Source organism: Lytechinus pictus, chromosome 1, assembly GCF_037042905.1.
Source record: "Lytechinus pictus isolate F3 Inbred chromosome 1, Lp3.0, whole genome shotgun sequence".
NCBI lineage: Eukaryota > Metazoa > Echinodermata > Echinoidea > Temnopleuroida > Toxopneustidae > Lytechinus > Lytechinus pictus.
The window spans coordinates 40,350,846-40,369,240 of record NC_087245.1 but is presented as its reverse complement, the minus strand read 5'-3'; the positions used below and the strand labels follow the sequence as shown (position 1 = coordinate 40,369,240).

General features: G+C 36.5%; 2 protein-coding genes across 3 annotated transcripts in view; both read left to right on the top strand.

Annotated features, from left to right (window-relative positions):
- Positions 1-146: 146 nt before the first annotated feature.
- Positions 147-6,842, top strand: LOC129262928 (MORN repeat-containing protein 2-like). The gene is made up of 4 exons (XM_064102930.1): positions 147-317; positions 1,069-1,158; positions 2,390-2,633; positions 3,354-6,842. The coding sequence occupies exons 1-4, from the start codon at positions 311-313 to the stop codon at positions 3,454-3,456; spliced, it is 444 nt and encodes a 147-aa protein (XP_063959000.1). The 5' UTR covers positions 147-310; the 3' UTR covers positions 3,457-6,842.
- An 8,929-nt stretch (positions 6,843-15,771) lies between these two features.
- The window catches only part of LOC129262939 (MFS-type transporter SLC18B1-like), a 30,064-nt gene continuing 27,440 nt past the window's right edge, over positions 15,772-18,395 (top strand). The window contains exon 1 of one of the 2 annotated variants that reach the window (XM_064102921.1): positions 15,772-16,187. The gene's annotated coding sequence lies outside the window, so the exon portion shown is untranslated. The remainder of the gene's footprint in view (positions 16,188-18,395) is intronic. The other variant, XM_064102916.1, reaches the window with a different exon arrangement.

Genomic DNA, 18,395 nt, shown 5'->3' with positions numbered 1-18,395 from the left:
AATGGTTCAGTTAGTATTTCGGAAGCTTGACATAAAGGCTTCTCGAGATACTTTCAGAAGACATTTAATTGTTTAATTGTTAATGTAAATGGGGATTTAAATGTTCATTTTTAATCATAGATGAAGCTATCAAGTACAAGCCCGGCGCCCTCGAATAGATTTCTATTAACGCCATCTACGTCCGTATCTAGCACAGCTGAGTAACCAAACGCTGCTGCTGGAAGTGGAATCAAAGGTTTATAATTATTAACCAAATAGAAAAGGTAGATCTAAGCTGAACCCATAAGACAACGGGGACTTCAAGTTCAAGATGCCAGGTATATGAATATGATGTTTGATTCATTTATTGGTTTTGAAAGGAAATAAACCAAATTCGGTTCGCAGAGTCGATGCATGCAGCTGCAGCCGCCTTTCGATCACCGTGACCGTCCTCGCCGGCTCCCCGTTCCTTCCCCGTCCCGCCCGTCCGGCGCGCGGCCAACACAACATACACGCTCGAGCTCGAGATAGATTTTAACGTTACTCGTTAGTAAAAAAAATAGTCTTCATCATGACATTTTGTCATTAATGCTAGAGCCATTGCATTGCCATTTTCATAGGAATAGATTCAAGATCTAGATCTATTCAATTGACAATTCATTTGTGCCGTGTGGTGTTGCATGTTGACTGTATTTAGCCAGTCATCACTGTTGTCTGTTGATGTGTTGTCGGACGTTGTTGCTGACTTGCTGCTGGAAATGCTGGCTTGCCTTTGTTGCCCAGGAGTTGTGAGTCAAGACTGAAATTGCTTTGGCTAGTTTGTTGATATTTAAAGTGTTCAAACTTTATAATACATAGTATTATTGTCAAAATAACACACAAAATTGAGTGCAATATGATTATGGGAGAACAAATCTTAACTCAAAACAAGTAAGAATTCATCTCAACTCTACTAGTCTAGAGATTAGATTCTAGACCAAAATTATCAAAGATCTTATATTCTTGATTTGTCTTTTTGATGCTCTTCCTGATAAATTCCTATCTGTATGAATTTAATCTGTCTTGTTTTATTTTTAATCCATTCTTCAGCTAAAGGAGGACGGAAAGGAGAAGTCAAGGAAGAGGAAAAAGTGCCTCTACTCAGGGGTGTTTTTGTATTTCCAAATGGAGACAGATATGGTGAGTAATTTTTTCCCCCCTATATTTCTATTAAATTTGATTTGTAAAACAAATGTAACTTTTGCACACACAAAAAAAGAAGAAAAATATGTACTCGGGTTGGCCCCAGTCAACTTTTAAAGAGTGTTTCTTTACAAGATGTATCAATGTTCGTATGGTTCTCTTTTAAAGAAAGATGATTGGAAACCTAAGAAAAGATTTCATGAACACATATTGCTCAATATGTTTTCACTAATAGACCAAAAACAGATTTTTGTAGAAATTGAGAGCAGAATTCCCTCAATTTTTATTTATTGTATACTGACTTGATTTGACTGTACCTATTATTGATTCTTCTTTATTCAGTTTACAGTTTATCAATTTTATTTTTGTATTGTTTTCCTTGTATAATCATTTATAATTCAGTTTTTACTGCAAGGAACTATTATTGAATGAATAAGTGCTAGTTTTTAAGGCTATTTTAAAATTATTGAATTATTTTTTAATGTAAAAAGAATATTTTCATCATCATCAGTTCATCATTACCAAAATATCATCATCATAAGTATTTGTAACATTATCATCAAGTCTTCATGCTTTTGCCCAATTTCAGGCCCTACCTTCAAATTCCTGGCTTTTAAGGCTTTTTATCATATAACACTTGTGGGTCTTTAAGATGTTTTGAATGCTTTAGAGGTCAAGCAAGTAAACAGGCTGGCAACCATGAATAATGGACATTAATGATATTCTGGGACATATCTAGTACAGGCAAGAAGTTGCAAGATTGGAAAGAGTACAAATTCCATCTGTCCTCTCTGTAAGCTTGAAGATGAGACACCCGATCATTTCATAGCATCTTGCATCTTTCTTAAACATATTAGAGATGATTTCATACTGAAAATCAAGGAGATATTACAAGATCATCGAGGGTATCTGGAGCATTTTCCTGACAAAGCAGCTGTTAACTACAATTACAATTTCACCCAAGCTGTTCTTATTGCCTGACTCAAAGCTCCCCCTGGATATCAATGCCAAGCTATTAAAAGCGATAAAAAAAAAATCCATAATAGCCGCTCCAGTGCTCTCCTGGCCTGATGAGTCACTATCATTCAGTCTTCAAGATACATGTACGTCACATGCGGGTTGGACCCGACGATCTCCGAACCAAGCGGAGGGATGAGAACAGAGAGAGAGAGATATCATAAGTGTTGTTATTTTAATCACACTTTTTCTCTTTTCAAAACTTCCCCAGAGGGTGATTATGTGAAGACCGATGACGGAGCCATCGAGCGCAACGGCCACGGATTGCACATCACACCCGATGGGCTGTGTTATGATGGAGAGTGGGCCGGTGATAAGATGAACGGACAAGGAAAACTAACGCATCCCAGTGGAAGCGTCTATGAAGGAGAGTTTGTCAATAACCAGTTCCACGGCAAGGGAAGATACACATTCGCCAACAAGGCTGTGTTTGATGGTGAATTCAATGAAAATAAGTGAGTGTGGTTTCACTCTACTATGCAGTAGCGTCTGCTTTTAAAATTCAATGTTCCAAAAGTTGTATAAATACCTGGGTCAAAGCCATTTTTTTTTCCAGATCAGAATTGCAAAACATGTGTTATTTACATCTTCCAAGTCAAATTTCTTACCAAGTCTAATATCTGTGGACCCTGAAGATTTGACTCTTGCAGATTGTACTATATTTCATACTACAAATTAAATTCATTTCTTGCTTTCATAGTTTGATTTCTTTCCCGAAAAGGGAGATACGTGTCACTCTATTTTGGATAACCATTTTGGAAAGATTCATAATGCTAAATGAAATAATCAAATCCTACTTCTGAACTGACTGATTCATACCATCATTGTGTACTTGCATATTAGCTACAAAAGAGATATGACAAATATTTGCAGCTCTATTTATTATTATGAATCATGATGAATTTACTGTGTGAAAGGGAGGAAAGAATGAGAGATGGATTTTTTTGGTATTTCTTTAGTTTTTATTGATCAGCTTAAAGTCAGTTTTAAAAGAAATCATGTTTGTTTTGAATATGATTTTTGTTTCATCATCAGATTGGGCTTTTAAATGGGCTCTAAGAGCCTCCTTAACCCTGCCACACTCATCTGTACACCCTGTTTGTGAAGACAGTGAGATGTGGCCATCAAGGTAACTTCAGTAATATTTGCTTTGTGTATGTTTTCATTTTAAATAGAATGGAAGGCGATGGGCAATTTTCAGATACGGACAAACAAGTCTGGTTCGGTGCTTTCCACTGTAAAGCAGCTCCAGGACTGAAATTTAAACTGTCAATGTGAATGGGACATCACACAGCCATTGTGCCATGGATTCTATATGTGAGCAGGACATTCGTATGAACAGGACATCAGACTGCGTGACTTGAGAATGTCTGGGTTTCAAACTGCCATTGTGCTTTTGAGCAGGATTTCTTACCTGAAGAAGAGGATCAGACTGGATGTCTGTCATCCTTCTTTTCATCGGCTTTGGAATGCATTCTTACAAACTGCATTTTCATCCATTTTATTGCGGAAACTGAATGTTGCCATGGAAATGTGCTTAATATGGACTTCTGAAGGACCTCTAGATTCAGACAGTCATTGGAAGAAAGATGCTCTTAATGAACGATCATCAGTCAGTATAGAGACTGAAGCTCTTGGTCAAAGACAATAATAATAATACACACCTGGATCCCATTGCATAAAAGTTATTATTATAGAAACTTTGCCATCCAATGGTAACTTTCATGGAATCCTTGATTTTGATTGGATGTTGATCAGCGTCACCATGGTAGTAACTTTTATGCAACAGGGCCCTGGATTTATGTTTCATAAAGACCTACAGCAATGGTAATCGCAATCGCAATCAAGATTTCCATGGTAGTACTAGTAACCGTAATTGCAAAGTTACAATAGTTGCAAGTCTTTATGAAACGGGGGCCCCCTGGGTGGTGTTTCATAATGCTCTTGATACGTTACGCTTGACTGGTGTTCCTGTCTTGGATGCTAATCATTTAGATTTTCATCAGCTTCAATTTAAATCCAATCCTTGTAGATTAAAATCGTTTAACTAGCATCCAAATGGAAAAAAGAGAGTTTAATTGGGGTTAACAAAAAAAAACCAACCTCATATGTTAAAACTTGACTTCTAGGGTATCACATTTTACATGAGAGAGAATCCCAGTTATGCGTGAAGTTGGGCGTAACTTACTAAAAGCATTATGAGACAGCCCCTCTGGGTGTTTTAAAGTGAGATCAGCTGGTCTTAAAATCACATAGTATCCATGTATTTTTCAATACATTACTGTAATGGTCAGACCATGCCCATCATTTTGGTTTAAATGAATACTCTTAAGAAGCAAAAACGTTGGCAAAAATATCATTTTGAATTTGCAAATCCAATGTGATAGAATATTTTTGACAAAGAGGTGACATTTTGTTTCAATCACTCATTTATGGCAAGTCTGTATATATCATAAATATCACTGATGTACAAGGGGGGTGGCCATGGACCCCCCAAAAAACCTCAGGACTAAGAAAAAAAAAGAGGGAAAAAGGAATGAAAAGGGTGAAATATACTTATTTATAGATATTGCATCAAACCGTATGAACTAATTAGATCTTTGAATTCAATTAGAAATTTTGCCACGTCTGGCCCCTCAAAATGTTTGGCTCATTCCGCTACTGATTAATATTCAAATTGTGAAAGCAACTAGAAGAAAACACATTTTCTAATGTAATTTTTAATTGTCGATTGTGTAAGGTATGAACAAATTATGTACTATTTTTATATGATACATTGTAAATGTGCTTCCTTCTGGAGGGCACGTAGCTTATACATGTAACTATATATCAGAAAATTGAGAAGAATTATAAAATGTTGTTTGCCTTTTACTACAAATTGCAAACATATATTTCCAGGGTGATTGATAATATTACTCTTATCATAGACCAATGAAAGACGGAAATTCATGGGTTAATTATTGAATTCTCTAGTCTAACACTGCTATTTGAATAATATTCTCTCCCTAATTGTTTACTTTGATCCCATAATGGTTGCCATCAAGTAGGCCATAGGATTAAAGGAGCAGTCCAAATAAACATTGTTGCATGAACTGTATGCATAGAAGATAATCACTTAAATCCTGGAGATCCTATGTGTGCAGTACTGGTTTACAGTTTACAATCTTAGTTCCATGCGGTGTATTTAGGAGAATATATTTCAAGACAGAGGCTGTATTGTAATTTGATTTTTGTATCATTTCCAAGTTTCCTCCTAATATTCCAGAGATACGTGGCACATACTTCTAGCTTGTCAGAATTGTGTTTCTCTCATTGTTACTGAGGTCATTACAGCATGCATGTGTGGAAGTTTGTGAATTGATAGTAACAAATTTTATATCACAAAAATCGTCGTTCTCAATTTTGCTGCTCCAAATCTGAAATATGTTAATTGAAAGGTATATTCTTATACATGACTTCAGCCATCAACCAACACTAAAAACTGCTCCTATGTTAATCATCAGATAATATTCCAGAGATTCATGACACATACGTGTAGCTTGTTGTGGGATTGTGTTTCTCTCATTGATACTGAGGTCATTACAGCATGCATGTGTGGAAGTTTGTGAATTGATAGTAACAAATTTAATATCACAAAATCGTTGTTCTCAATATTGCTGCTCCAAATCTGAAATATGTTGATTGAAAGGTAAATTCTTCTATAATATGACTTTAGAAATCAACCAAGCTTCTTTCTTAATCATTAGTAGTTGCTAATGCTATTGTCAAAATTCCTGTTTATTTACATCCTTTCTGAGATGCACATTTAATCAAAAGGCAGCTAACATTGCATCAAAGGAGTCCATTTCTTGTAGGTCCATACTCTATGTAATTAAGGGGGAAAATAAAGATATTTTTGATATAATGGTATAATTTTGGCTACTATAACTTAAGTTTTAACATAAAAAACATGGTCAACAATATGAAATACATGCATGAACTGATCATATAATATGTGAGGATTTTTTTTTTTTTTGGGGGGGGGGAGGGTCACATCCAAAATTTCAATTCTTTTTAAAAATACATGCATCAACTGATCATATTAAACTATATGTAGAAGCTTTTGGGGCCTGGGGAAGGGGGCAACGGTATATGGGTACAAAGGTGAATTAACCTGAGCAAAGGAATTCTCTGTCTGATAATTGCTTGTTTACATTTTCTATGATGCTTCACATTCTATTTGAAACCTATCAACATAGATTTTGATCCAAGAATGAAAATTGTCATGAGAATGCAAATAGTCAAAGGCAATTATTTCATACAAATATTGAGTGTGTATTGTTCAGTCTGACATGACAATGCCAGCTCCTCATTCAGTATTGACCTTGTTTAATATTTACTCAAGCCTGCATGGCCACCTACATTGGTGATATACAGTACATGTGTATACCACATTGGGAAAGTCTCTCTTTTAGTCCATGTATTTTATGTATTTTCTTGTGGAGCATTCGAGGACTGCCAGTGATGTTGAATATCACACTTTTATTTATATTTTTTTTAATATTTGTAAATATACTCAAAAGTTCTTCTATGATTATTCCTATATGTGTACAAAGGTTAAATTCCATGATGGATTCTAAATGTTGGCAAGAGCGCATTAAAAAAACATCATTGTCATATTGTAATTGTGCTCTGTTCTTTTGATTGGAGAGTCTTGAAGACCCGTTTTGTGTTGTTGTTTTTGCCAAGGTAGAATGAGACAAGAAGAGACTGAATTGTGAAAAGTCAAGGGTGGGCTTGTCTGATGAGTAACTTCATCAGTCACCAAGATTTCATCACAAAAGTGCTTTAGAAATTGAATTTTACTTAATAAAAATCCCTTCTAAAAAATGACAGCCAAATGATCCAGTGATTATGGGTTGGGTGTATGGCGGACTCAGCTGCTGCCACCTTTTGGAACCCAGCATTAGTGTAACGGTACAGTACATCTTTGTAGTAGTATTTACACACAAAAAGAAATTGTATCCAAATTATGTGAATTTTATCAAGTCTTAGTATTAATCCTACGTTAAGATGCATATTTTACAAATCATTTCTGTATGTATGTGTGATTGTTTTGAAAAATATTGTGTGTTATGAGCTTTACAACTATACAAGCAATAGACATTTGATTTAACAATGGAAAAGCCTGAAGCAGATTTTAGGATATTGTAACCCCCTCCCCCAAAAAAATATATATACAGTGCGTCCCAGAAAAAACGAAACCGAGATTTAGCGATAATTTATCATAACTTAATCACAAATAAAATAGACAAATGACCTACCAATGTAAAGCTTAGAATCTCTTCTTTCATCTGATATTACTTAGATTATTTCTCCTTCACGCATGAGTGAGCAAAAACAATTTGAAGAGGGGATACCAAAAAGTCATTTGGCGGGTTGTATCTGGCTTTCAAAAGGAAAATCACATTTTTCAAAAGTTCAATATCTGCTCTTTGATTTGATACCTCAATTACAGAAAATGGTCAAGAAATAACAAAGTTCTGGTTATTTGAAATAAGGCTTGAATTTCAATAATTTCATAAAATGAAGAAGTTTTACAGGCTAGCGTTCAAACTCACTCGGCACTCCGTTTTGTTGACGATCAGCCATGCATTGAGTCTTTTGTTAACCATGCGATAGCTTCTGTGGGAAACCGGTGATAACAGTTTATTTAATGAAATTATGGAAATTCAAGCCTTATTTTAAATAACCAGAACTTTGTTATTTCTTGACCATTTTCTGTAATTGAGGTATCAAATTAAAGAGCAGATATTGAACTTTTAAGACTTGTGATTTTCTTTTTGAAATTCAGATACCCCCCGCCAAATGAGTTTTTGGTATCCTTTCTTCAAATTATTTTTGCTCACTCATGCGTGAATAAGGAATAATCTAAGTAATATCAGATGAAAGAGGAGATTCTAAGCTTTACATTGGTAGGTCATTTGTCTATTTTATTTGTGATCAAGTTATGATAAATCATCGCTAAATCTCGGTTTCGTTTTTTCTGGGACGCACTGTGTATATATATATTAAATAAGGAGGTTCACTATTCAAATTCATTTTTAAAAAATGGGGGGGGGGGCATTTCTCAAGCATGGAATTTGCAGAAGATAAAAAAGGTTTGTCTATGGCTTTCTGTATGTCCAATCCGGCACACAGACAACCGTTAATATTACTGAGAGGGCCAGGGGGGCACTTGCATTGACGAGTGGCCGGATAACATGCGTGACCACCGGGGGTATCGAAATAAGCATGCACCCTAAACAAGTATTTTCCATGTTCTGAAAATGCACCCCTTAACGAGTATTGGAAACAAAACGGTCACCCTTGACAAATATCCCCTGACCAAGTATAACGATAACTTAATTGTTGTCACGGATGTCGATCGGCTTTATAACTTTTATAGGATTTAGTACCACCCCACACACCTCGCTCAAAAAAGTCGGACCCTAAAAACACTTAGTGATGGGGCAAAAAGTACGTACATCCTTTAATATTTTAGTCTTTTAATACCTCTGCAAAAAAAAGTGGACGGTAAACACGGTATTTTCCTAGCAAAGTATATACCTTTTTAAAATTATTTTAGCGTTTTTGACATTACGATATGTACGCGTAACGTGCCCTATCTTGAAATTGAGATCCTATATTTACGTGTAAAGTTTTTTTTTTTTGGGGGGGGGGGTCACGCATGTGTCCACTCGTCAATGGAAGTGGCCCACTGGGGCCGGGTGCTCGTCCAGTAAATATCAAAAAATGAGTTTTTGTTGTTTGCATGTTTTTTTTATGGGGATGAATGAGAATTTATGAGGTGTGCATGATGAACCTTCCACCCCCCCCCCCCCCGCCCCCGCGCGATGTCTTAAGAGAGGAAGTATATTTCAAGGGTAACTTAAGATAGTTCTGGTGGAAATCTGAATTAAGTCATTTTGTTTATAGGCCCATATGTTTTGCAAAATACTTGGCCGGAAAATATATATATATATATGAAAGTTGTTTGTATCATTTATTAAAACTTCGACCTAAGTGCATTGTCTGCCTCTCTGAATTTTCTTTCAAAAGAAAACAATTTATGCCATCGTTTCGATCGAATTTCCCTTCAACAATTTGGGTTCAGAGTCCCACTGTAATATTTGTTGGGGTTATGTATCATGGTGCTTCGTCCCGGCTTCATTGATTTATTTGGGCAGGCCTATTTGAGGATCATGGGTGATGAATAGAAGATACTAATCATATTTTGAGTGGAAGAGAGGTGTGAGATACTAAGGGTGCGTTTATCCGCCACTTTTTTACCCTATAATCATGATTCCAATCATGATTCAAATCACGATTCTACAGAATCACGATTGCGTTTAGTCGAAATTGAATATAATCATGATTAGAATCACAAACATGAACTACGAAAAAAAGGGCGTTTGGAAAGACGTTTCTGCAGAATCACGTACGAAAATGTTCGGATAAACGATATCGTGATTTGAATCATGATTATATGACGTCATTGTGTCGAGCTATTTCCGGTTCTTGCCAAGGCGCGCGCCCCACGTTGTCACATCACATGTACGTCGCCGACCTCCAATTAAGTGTCCAACGTTGACCTATACTTCCTGGGTCAAACTGCGCACTGTGATGCGCACTGGATCGGTCCGAATCCGAGGAGAAACAGCGTTGGAACGAAGGTCGTCTAAACCCTGATTCTGTAGTAATTGTGATTCATGTTTGTGATTTGAATCATGATTCCAATCATGATTCAAATCACGATTCTGGCTTGAGGTCGGATAAACGCAGCCTAAGGCTGCGTTTATCCGACCTCAAGCCAGAATCGTGATTTGAATCATGATTGGAATCATGATTCAAATCACAAACATGAATCACAATTACTACCTTCGTTCCAACGCTGTTTCTCCTCGGATTCGGACCGATCCAGTGCGCATCACAGTGCGCAGTTTGACCCAGGAAGTATAGGTCAACGTTGGACACTTAATTGGAGGTCGGCGACGTACATGTGATGTGACAACGTGGGGCGCGCGCCTTGGCAAGAACCGGAAATAGCTCGACACAATGACGTCATATAATCATGATTCAAATCACGATATCGTTTATCCGAACATTTTCGTACGTGATTCTGCAGAAACGTCTTTCCAAACGCCCTTTTTTTCGTAGTTCATGTTTGTGATTCTAATCATGATTATATTCAATTTCGACTAAACGCAATCGTGATTCTGCAGAATCGTGATTTGAATCATGATTGGAATCATGATTATAGGGTAAAAAAGTGGCGGATAAACGCACCCTAAAACTGAGACAGCTAGAGCCGATTGGCAGAAAAGAAGAAAAGCAATTAGAAGCTAGGGAGGTGTCCGAGATGTTGATAGAAACTGAGGCAGTGGAAGGGAATCAAAACCAGTGTTTCCACAGATCCAAAACAAACTTCCCGAAACTGATCAAATTTCCTAAAATTCACAGACATAATTCCTGCATGGAATTTTCAAAGTTTATCTTTAACGAAAATAGGACAATATATAACAAATAAGCGAGTCTACAAAAGCAGAGCGCGAGCAGAAAATTTTTAGCTACGTATGAAGCAAACAATTCTTTAAATATAACATGAATATTGAAAGCTTATACGTTCATTCGTAGTTTGATTGTAATTTTTTTTAATTTCCTGGAATTTTTTCATTTATTTAGTCCCGAAAATTATCTGAAAATGTGACCGGATTTCTTGGAATTCAGGAAATTTCATTGGAAGTGGAAAACACTAATCAAAACTGACCACGAAGACGGGAGGCTGGGGGAACTCCAGTGATCACTGACAATTAGCTAGTTAAGAGTTTGCACTCCTCTCTGTTTATTTCCATTTCTCTTCTTTTTACGGTAACCTGCCCCCAAACTACATTAATTCATGCATATTTGCATTGCAAGGGGAAAAGGGGCGAGATCAAAGTGGCAATCCCATTCCCATCTCGATTGCGACTTCGAGTTATATTTGTTGTTCGTTCCCGTATCTGATCGTCCAAGTCCAATATAGCCTCTTTTTAGCTAGTTAAGAGTTTGCACTCCTCTCTGTTTATTTCCATTTCTCTTCTTTTTAAGAAAAGTAACCTGCCCCCAAACTACAATAATTCATGCATAAAAAATAGCAAAATTTGCCAGAACTATCATGTTGCAATTCAACCAGTCTCCCAAGTCAAATATTGAGGACGATGTGCCTAATAACAAAAGTAATACCAATAATTGTTTTGTTTGTTTTATTTTATTTCTGCGTTCACAATACATTATCAAAAAGTATTTACATTGTTTGCAATATATAAAACAATCCATAATGTTTACAACATAAACATAATAATTAGAAAGAAAAAAAAATGGTTTGGGTATATATACTTCACATTACATAAATAGAAAAAAAATGATTTGGGCATATACTTCACATTAGGATGATAATAAAAAGCAGCATAAACAAATGAACGCAGGAGACCTGGCGGCCTCATAAAAAGGGTTCGTGACTAAGATCGGTAATTGCTGAACAAGTGGGTGCGATGCAGGTGCAGGTGCGGGTGCTGTAAATAGCAGTATAATTATTGTTATTATTATTTTTAGTTTATAGTTTTTGGTTGTTAATGAGAATCAATTTGAAGTGTCGGATGAATAAGATTGAATGATATTTTTTTTAAGAGTTGATTTTAATGAGTATAAAGTAGAACAAGATTTAATATTGTCTGCAAAATTATTCCAAATGTCTGGACCATGATGTCGAATTGATTTAGAGGTAATTAACAGTCTGGGGTTTGTGAGATGAAAGTTTCCAGATGTACGAGTTGGGTAGGTATGGACACAGAGGCGTCGATCCTGGGGGGGGGGGGGGCAGGGGGGGGCGATCGCCCCACCAATGAAAATATTGGGGGGGGCAAACATATCGTTTTGCCCCCCCAATAATTCCGCATGTGCAAAAATAAAATAATGAGATTATAATGTTACACAGAAATCAGCAAGCGAGATTGAAATACACAACTCGTTCTTTATCTAAAATCGTGCTCAAAATGTCTGCTTTTCAAATTGGAATATAAAAATGTTCAGCTCGCGCTTCGCGCTCGCATCATTTTTGTAGCAAAAACCCATACTTTTCGTTATTAAATAGGTGAAATTGTCCCCTTTTCAGTTCTTAACCTCAAAAGAACTCCTGCTTCGATTTGCAACAATCTTTTGTTGGATATATATCTTGTTCTTTATTAAAAACGTCCATTAAACTGTCATTTTTTCAGTTAGAAATGTCTTAATTATTGGTACTCAAAACGCTTAGAATATCAAGCTTTCAGGTCAGAATATAAATAAATTAATTTTCAGCTCGCTCTCGGCACTCTCATTATCTGTTAGTGAGATACATGTCGTCCTCATGAGTTACTACAAAAAGTCCTAAACAGGTACCTTTTTCCCCGTTTCCAGGTCAGTATACTAAAAAATTTCAGCTCGCGCTTCGCGCTCGCATATTAATTTGTTGGTGAGATATGTGTCTCTTTCTCATGAATCATGTACATATATATATATATATATATGTAGGCCTATATATATATATAGGCCTATGTGTGTGGGGGGTGGTTTGTTCATTTTGTGTGATCGAACGCCTTTGGAACGTTGATTTATGATTTTGCCCCCCCAATCTGAAAAACGGATCGACGCCCCTGTATGGACAGAACTATTGAACTTAAACATGTCATCAAAAGACGATGGGAGTAGATTATTGATATATACTTAAACATAATGATAGCTCCTTGAAGAGTGTACAAGTCGGCAACTTTCAGTGTTTTCTGTTTGAAAAATAAAGGGTCAGTGTGAGCCAGGTAATGCGATCCTGTACAAATGCGAATAATTCTCTTTTGTAATCTAAAAATAGAAGTCAGCTTTACAATTAGCCCAATACAATAGGTTATGTACGGGAGTACTAAGGAATTATACAATAGGAATAAAGTTTTAATATAATTGTACGTACCTACGAAGCCCCAAACCGGACATTTTTGACATCCAAAAAAAAAAAAAAATTATCACGTACGTACGCAGTATTATTACGTACGTACGTAATATTATTACGTACGTACGCAGTATTATTACGTACGTACGTGATAATTATTACGTACGTACGTGATAATTATTACGTACGTACGCAGTATTATTACGTACGTACGTGATAATTATTACGTACGTACGCAGTATTATCACGTACGTACGCAGTATTATTACGTACGTACGTGATAATTATTACGTACGTACGCAGTATTATTACGTACGTACGCAGTATTATTACGTACGTACGTGATAATTATTACGTACGTACGCAGTATTATCACGTACGTACGCAGTATTATTACGTACGTACGTGATAATTATTACGTACGTACGCAGTATTATCACGTACGTAATTTTATATAATAAAATACAAAAGAACAATTGGGGATATGACATCATCAGTTTGCTCACTGAATATTAATGAAGACATGCTTAAAACTGTTTCACCGGAATAATGCTAATCTTTAAAATGCAATAACTTTGATATTCCTTGTCGGATTTTGATCAAATCTTTATTCTTATGTTCGCCTGATTTCTCTTTATCTGTTCAAACCATATTGCATTCAGTGTGGAGTTTCAGATCAGAATATCAAAAAAATTCTGCTCGCGCTTTGCGCTCACATTATTAATGTAAGAATATATCCAATTACCCATCATTTTCTTGATTTTCAAAACATGAATAGAATGTCCCAATTATAGGTCTGAAATCTCAATTTTGTTTCCGCTCGCTCTTTGCGCTCGCATCAATTGTATAGTTATATACCTATCCTGTTCATGATTAGAAAAGTGCTTAAGATGTCCTGTTCTTAGGTCTGAAATCTCATTTTTAATTCCGCTCGCGCTTCGCGCTCGCATCAATTGTATATTTATATACATATCCTGTTCTTGATTAGAAAAGTGCTTAGAATGTCTCGTTTTTTGGTCTAAAATCTCAATTTTGTTTCCGCTCGCGCTTCGCGCTCGCATCTTATCCTGTTCATGATTGCAAAAAGTGCTTAGAATGTCCAGTATTTAGGTCGGAATGTCAATTTTTTCAGCTCGCGCTTCGCGCTCGCATTATTTGATTGGTGATATATGAATCGTCTTAATGAGTAACTGCAAACATTCCTTATAACACTTCCCTTTCGATCAGACCAGAGCGTATATAAAAAATATCTGCTCGCACTGATCACGTTCGCAGTTATTATTTGTTACATACGCATCTTGTTCAGGACCACAAACATTGCTCAAAATATTCAATTTTTCAGGACAAAATACATGAATTTCCCCCCCAAAAAATAGCTCGCGTTTCGATCGCGCTCGACTTATCTCATTATATATCTATGTTCTTTTATAAGAAGAAAGCTAAGAAGTGACTGTCATATATATGTATATATATATATATATGTGTGTGGGGGGAGGATTGGTTGGTGTGTGTGTGGTGCCCTTAGAGGTGTGTGTGTGTGTGTAATTATGGAAAATTCAATTATTGTGTCCCCCCACCTTTGAGGAGAGATTTCAGCACCCCCACTGAAAAAATCGTTCCCAGGTCCCTGTTATATAGGCCCTATAATCGATGAAAAGTCATGATCATCACCAGCATGACTATGGTCCAACCATGGTCCCAGCTAGCAAGCTGACGTTGGTTGTGCCAATGCGGGGTGCCGATGTCGGCCACATTCGGCGAATATCGGATTCCATAGACCAATGAAAATTAGAATACTACGTACGTACGTAATAATACTGCGTACGTACGTAATAATTATCACGCACGTACGTAATAATTATCACGTACGTACGTAATAATACTGCGTACGTACGTAATAATACTGCGTACGTACGTAATAATTATCACGTACGTACGTAATAATTATCACGTACGTACGTAATAATTATCACGTACGTACGCAATAATACTGCGTACGTACGTAATAATTATCACGTACGTACGTAATAATACTACGTACGTACGTGATAATTATTACGTACGTACGCAGTCAAAAATGTCCGGTTTGGGGCTTCGTACGTACCCGTCGGCGGTAGGATAATCAAACGGCCAGACAGGCTAGTCTTGTAAAACGTTTTAAAATACAAACAAATAAAAACTCAAAGAAAAAAAATGAAATAAAAATTACCAAAAAAAAAATGTAGCTCAAGTATGATACCGGTACTAGTTTTTGTTTATTTAATCTATACAATCCATATCAAACTCTTATGCTCTGTGTTATATCATTCATGTACATTACATGTTGTATTTACTCTGTATTCAATATAGCCTAGGCTGAATATTTTTTAATACTATTATGTTCACATTTATTAAATTTGTATGTCTTTTGTAAATATGTTTCTATCCCGGGTTTCTATGTTTGTATTCTCATACCCCGAGAGGGGGTCGATAGAGTCAATAAATCTTATCTTATCTATGCACATTGCAAGCGAAAAAGGGAAAAGGGGCGAGATCAAAGTGGCAATCTCATTCCCATCTCGATTGCGACACAGTGGCACAATAATCAAACGAATGATAATACTGTAATAAAAAAAAAATATTTCGAGTTTATATTTGTTGTTCGTTCCGATCCCCTATCTGATCGTCCAAGTCCAATATGGCCTCTTCTGAGGTTAATTTATAAAGAGTTTTGAAAAGAAAACATTATAGCAAACTTTTATTTAAGTGTAGAAGGTCCATGAATGCTTCATAGAGATCTACTGGTGAACGATAAAGACTTTAGTGTAATCATGGAACACTTTTTAATCTGAAATGTCACCATCTATTTTTTAATGGGTTTATATAAAATATACCTGCTTAAAGTAGGCTAGTAATATTAAGGTACCGGTACGTACGTACGTACGGGACCTTACTTTCGCAATCTTATTCTGTATTCGAGCGATACCGGCAGCATGCAGTGGCTGTGCAGAATCAAAGCGTGATAATGAAATCCCGATTTCCTGCAAATTAAGTAAGTAACTTAAACTTTTTAAAGAACAATAAATGACATGAATTTATTCTATTCATTAGTAAGGGTTGCTGTCAATTTGTAGGAATTAGTAATTTAGAGTTTTTAGATAGAAATCCCAGCAGGTACCGGTACAGGTGCGATAGATACCAGCACACACTGTCACAGGCACAGCCACAGGGTCAGGAGGTCCGGCCCGCCCGCGAAGCGGGCCGGAGCCCAGGGGCCCGTTTCTCAACACCTGGACAAGTTAGTCATATCTTTATCCACCAACCACGGAGTTAGTTCCAATCTTACTAAACCTGTTTCACGAAAGGCTTCCTAACTAGAATACCTTGATATCGATACTATCGCCTTATCGGTAAAAAGAGCAGACGAGACGTAGCCTTAGTCACGAAATAGCATAATTTTCAAAAAGAAAAATTATGACAAAATTGCAAATATTGTGATAAATCGGGGAATACATCTTTTCAAAATAATAGCACATGTAAATTATGCATCATACATACTTAGACCATGAAGATTGGAGCATTCAATTGCTGAGAAAATTAAATCATGAATAGTTTATTTCATGACTAGAAAATCACATGTGGTCGTTGAGATGGGTACCCCCGTGACATCGAATTTTAATAGTTTACGAAAGTAAACCATAGGCCTAACGGTTTTCTTTTTAAAATGATGATAATTATACGCCCTTCTACGATTCCAAACATCATCAAAATATAGTTTTAACAAAACCAAAAATAAATATTTGATACCGAAACATACGATTTGACAAATTCTATGCATAAATTAGAGATGGAATTTATCCAAATGTTAATATGGGTCTGAAAACAACAAATACGAGTCCAGTTATGGATGGCCTGACGTGGTAGAAAAAAACTAGAATCTTTATCAATTAAATCATTTTACTATTTCAAAGTGAATGGTTTTGTGGCGTTTTACCAACAGTTTTTATAGTTTCTTTGTATTAGAATTATCATTGAATGCATTATCCCACTTGTTTTGTGATGTAATTTCAACCTCTATGATTGATTACGTAAGATTATTATTTTCAAATTTCTAGGCACTTTTGCATGTCATAGTCTACCCACGTGATGCCACTACGTCATTAAGAAAAAGTTATGACAGTTCGGAGGTGTCATAAATATTAAGTGAGGTTGTTGTACCCGATCTTGGTAAAGAGGGCTTCGTGAAACGGTGAGCGGACAAGTAGCTCACTATCTCCGATTTAGTCAAGAAGTTAGACTTATGACGGTGTTGAGAAACGGGCCCCTGGGGCCCGTTTCTCAACACATGGACAAGTTAGTCATATCTTTATCCACCAATCACGGAGTTAGTTCCAATCTTACTAAACATGTTTCTCGAAAGGCTTCCTAACTAGAATACCTTGATATCGATACTATCAGTAAAAAGAGCAGACGAGACGTAGCCTTAGTCACAAAATAGCATAATTTTCAAAAAGAAAAATTATTACAAAATTGCAAATATGATGAAATCTTTTGAAAATAATAGCACAGGTGAATTTAACCCAGGGGCTTACCGTGTAATTCACCATACCCACGGTAGTAGCGTGAAATATGGTCTAAATAATTATCCGAATAAATAGTTAAAACAGAAATTAAGCACTTACCAAGATTATATGGATGAAGGTCTAACTAGTGGCAGCTTCCTGACATCGAGGCACAGACTGGAAACTCAAAAAACGAAAAGTTCTGTCGCGGTAGCTCTCCTCCTTCAGAATTCAAAACAAAATGGCGGATCGAGACCGAGGCTATAGCACTAGCGCATATAGACTTTGTCAAATTCGCGCATGCGCCCTACACCCTCGGTACTGGTCTCGAACGGCCATTTTGCTATGAATTCTGAAAGAAGGAGAGCTACCGCGACAGAACTTTTCGTTTTTTGAGGTTCCAGTCTGTGCCTCGTTGTCAGGAAGCTGCCACTCGTTAGATCTTCATCCATATAATCGTGGTAAGTGCTTAATTTCTATTTTAACTATTTATTCGGATAATTATTTAGACCATACTTCACGCTACTACCGTGGGTATGGTGAATTACACGGTAAGCCCCTGGGCTCCGGCCCGCTGCGCGGGCCGGAGCTCCCTGGGTTAAGGTGAATTATGCATCATACATACTTAGACCATGAAGACTGGAGCATTCAATTGCAGAGAAAATTAGATTATGAATAATTCAATTATGACTAAAAAA

Excerpts from the sequence above, each read along its gene's own strand:
- LOC129262928 (XM_064102930.1), top strand. Across the intron at positions 1,159-2,389 it reads TCCAAATGGAGACAGATATG|AGGGTGATTATGTGAAGACC; the intron begins GTGAGTAATTTT and ends AAACTTCCCCAG. Across the intron at positions 2,634-3,353 it reads GGTGAATTCAATGAAAATAA|AATGGAAGGCGATGGGCAAT; the intron begins GTGAGTGTGGTT and ends CATTTTAAATAG.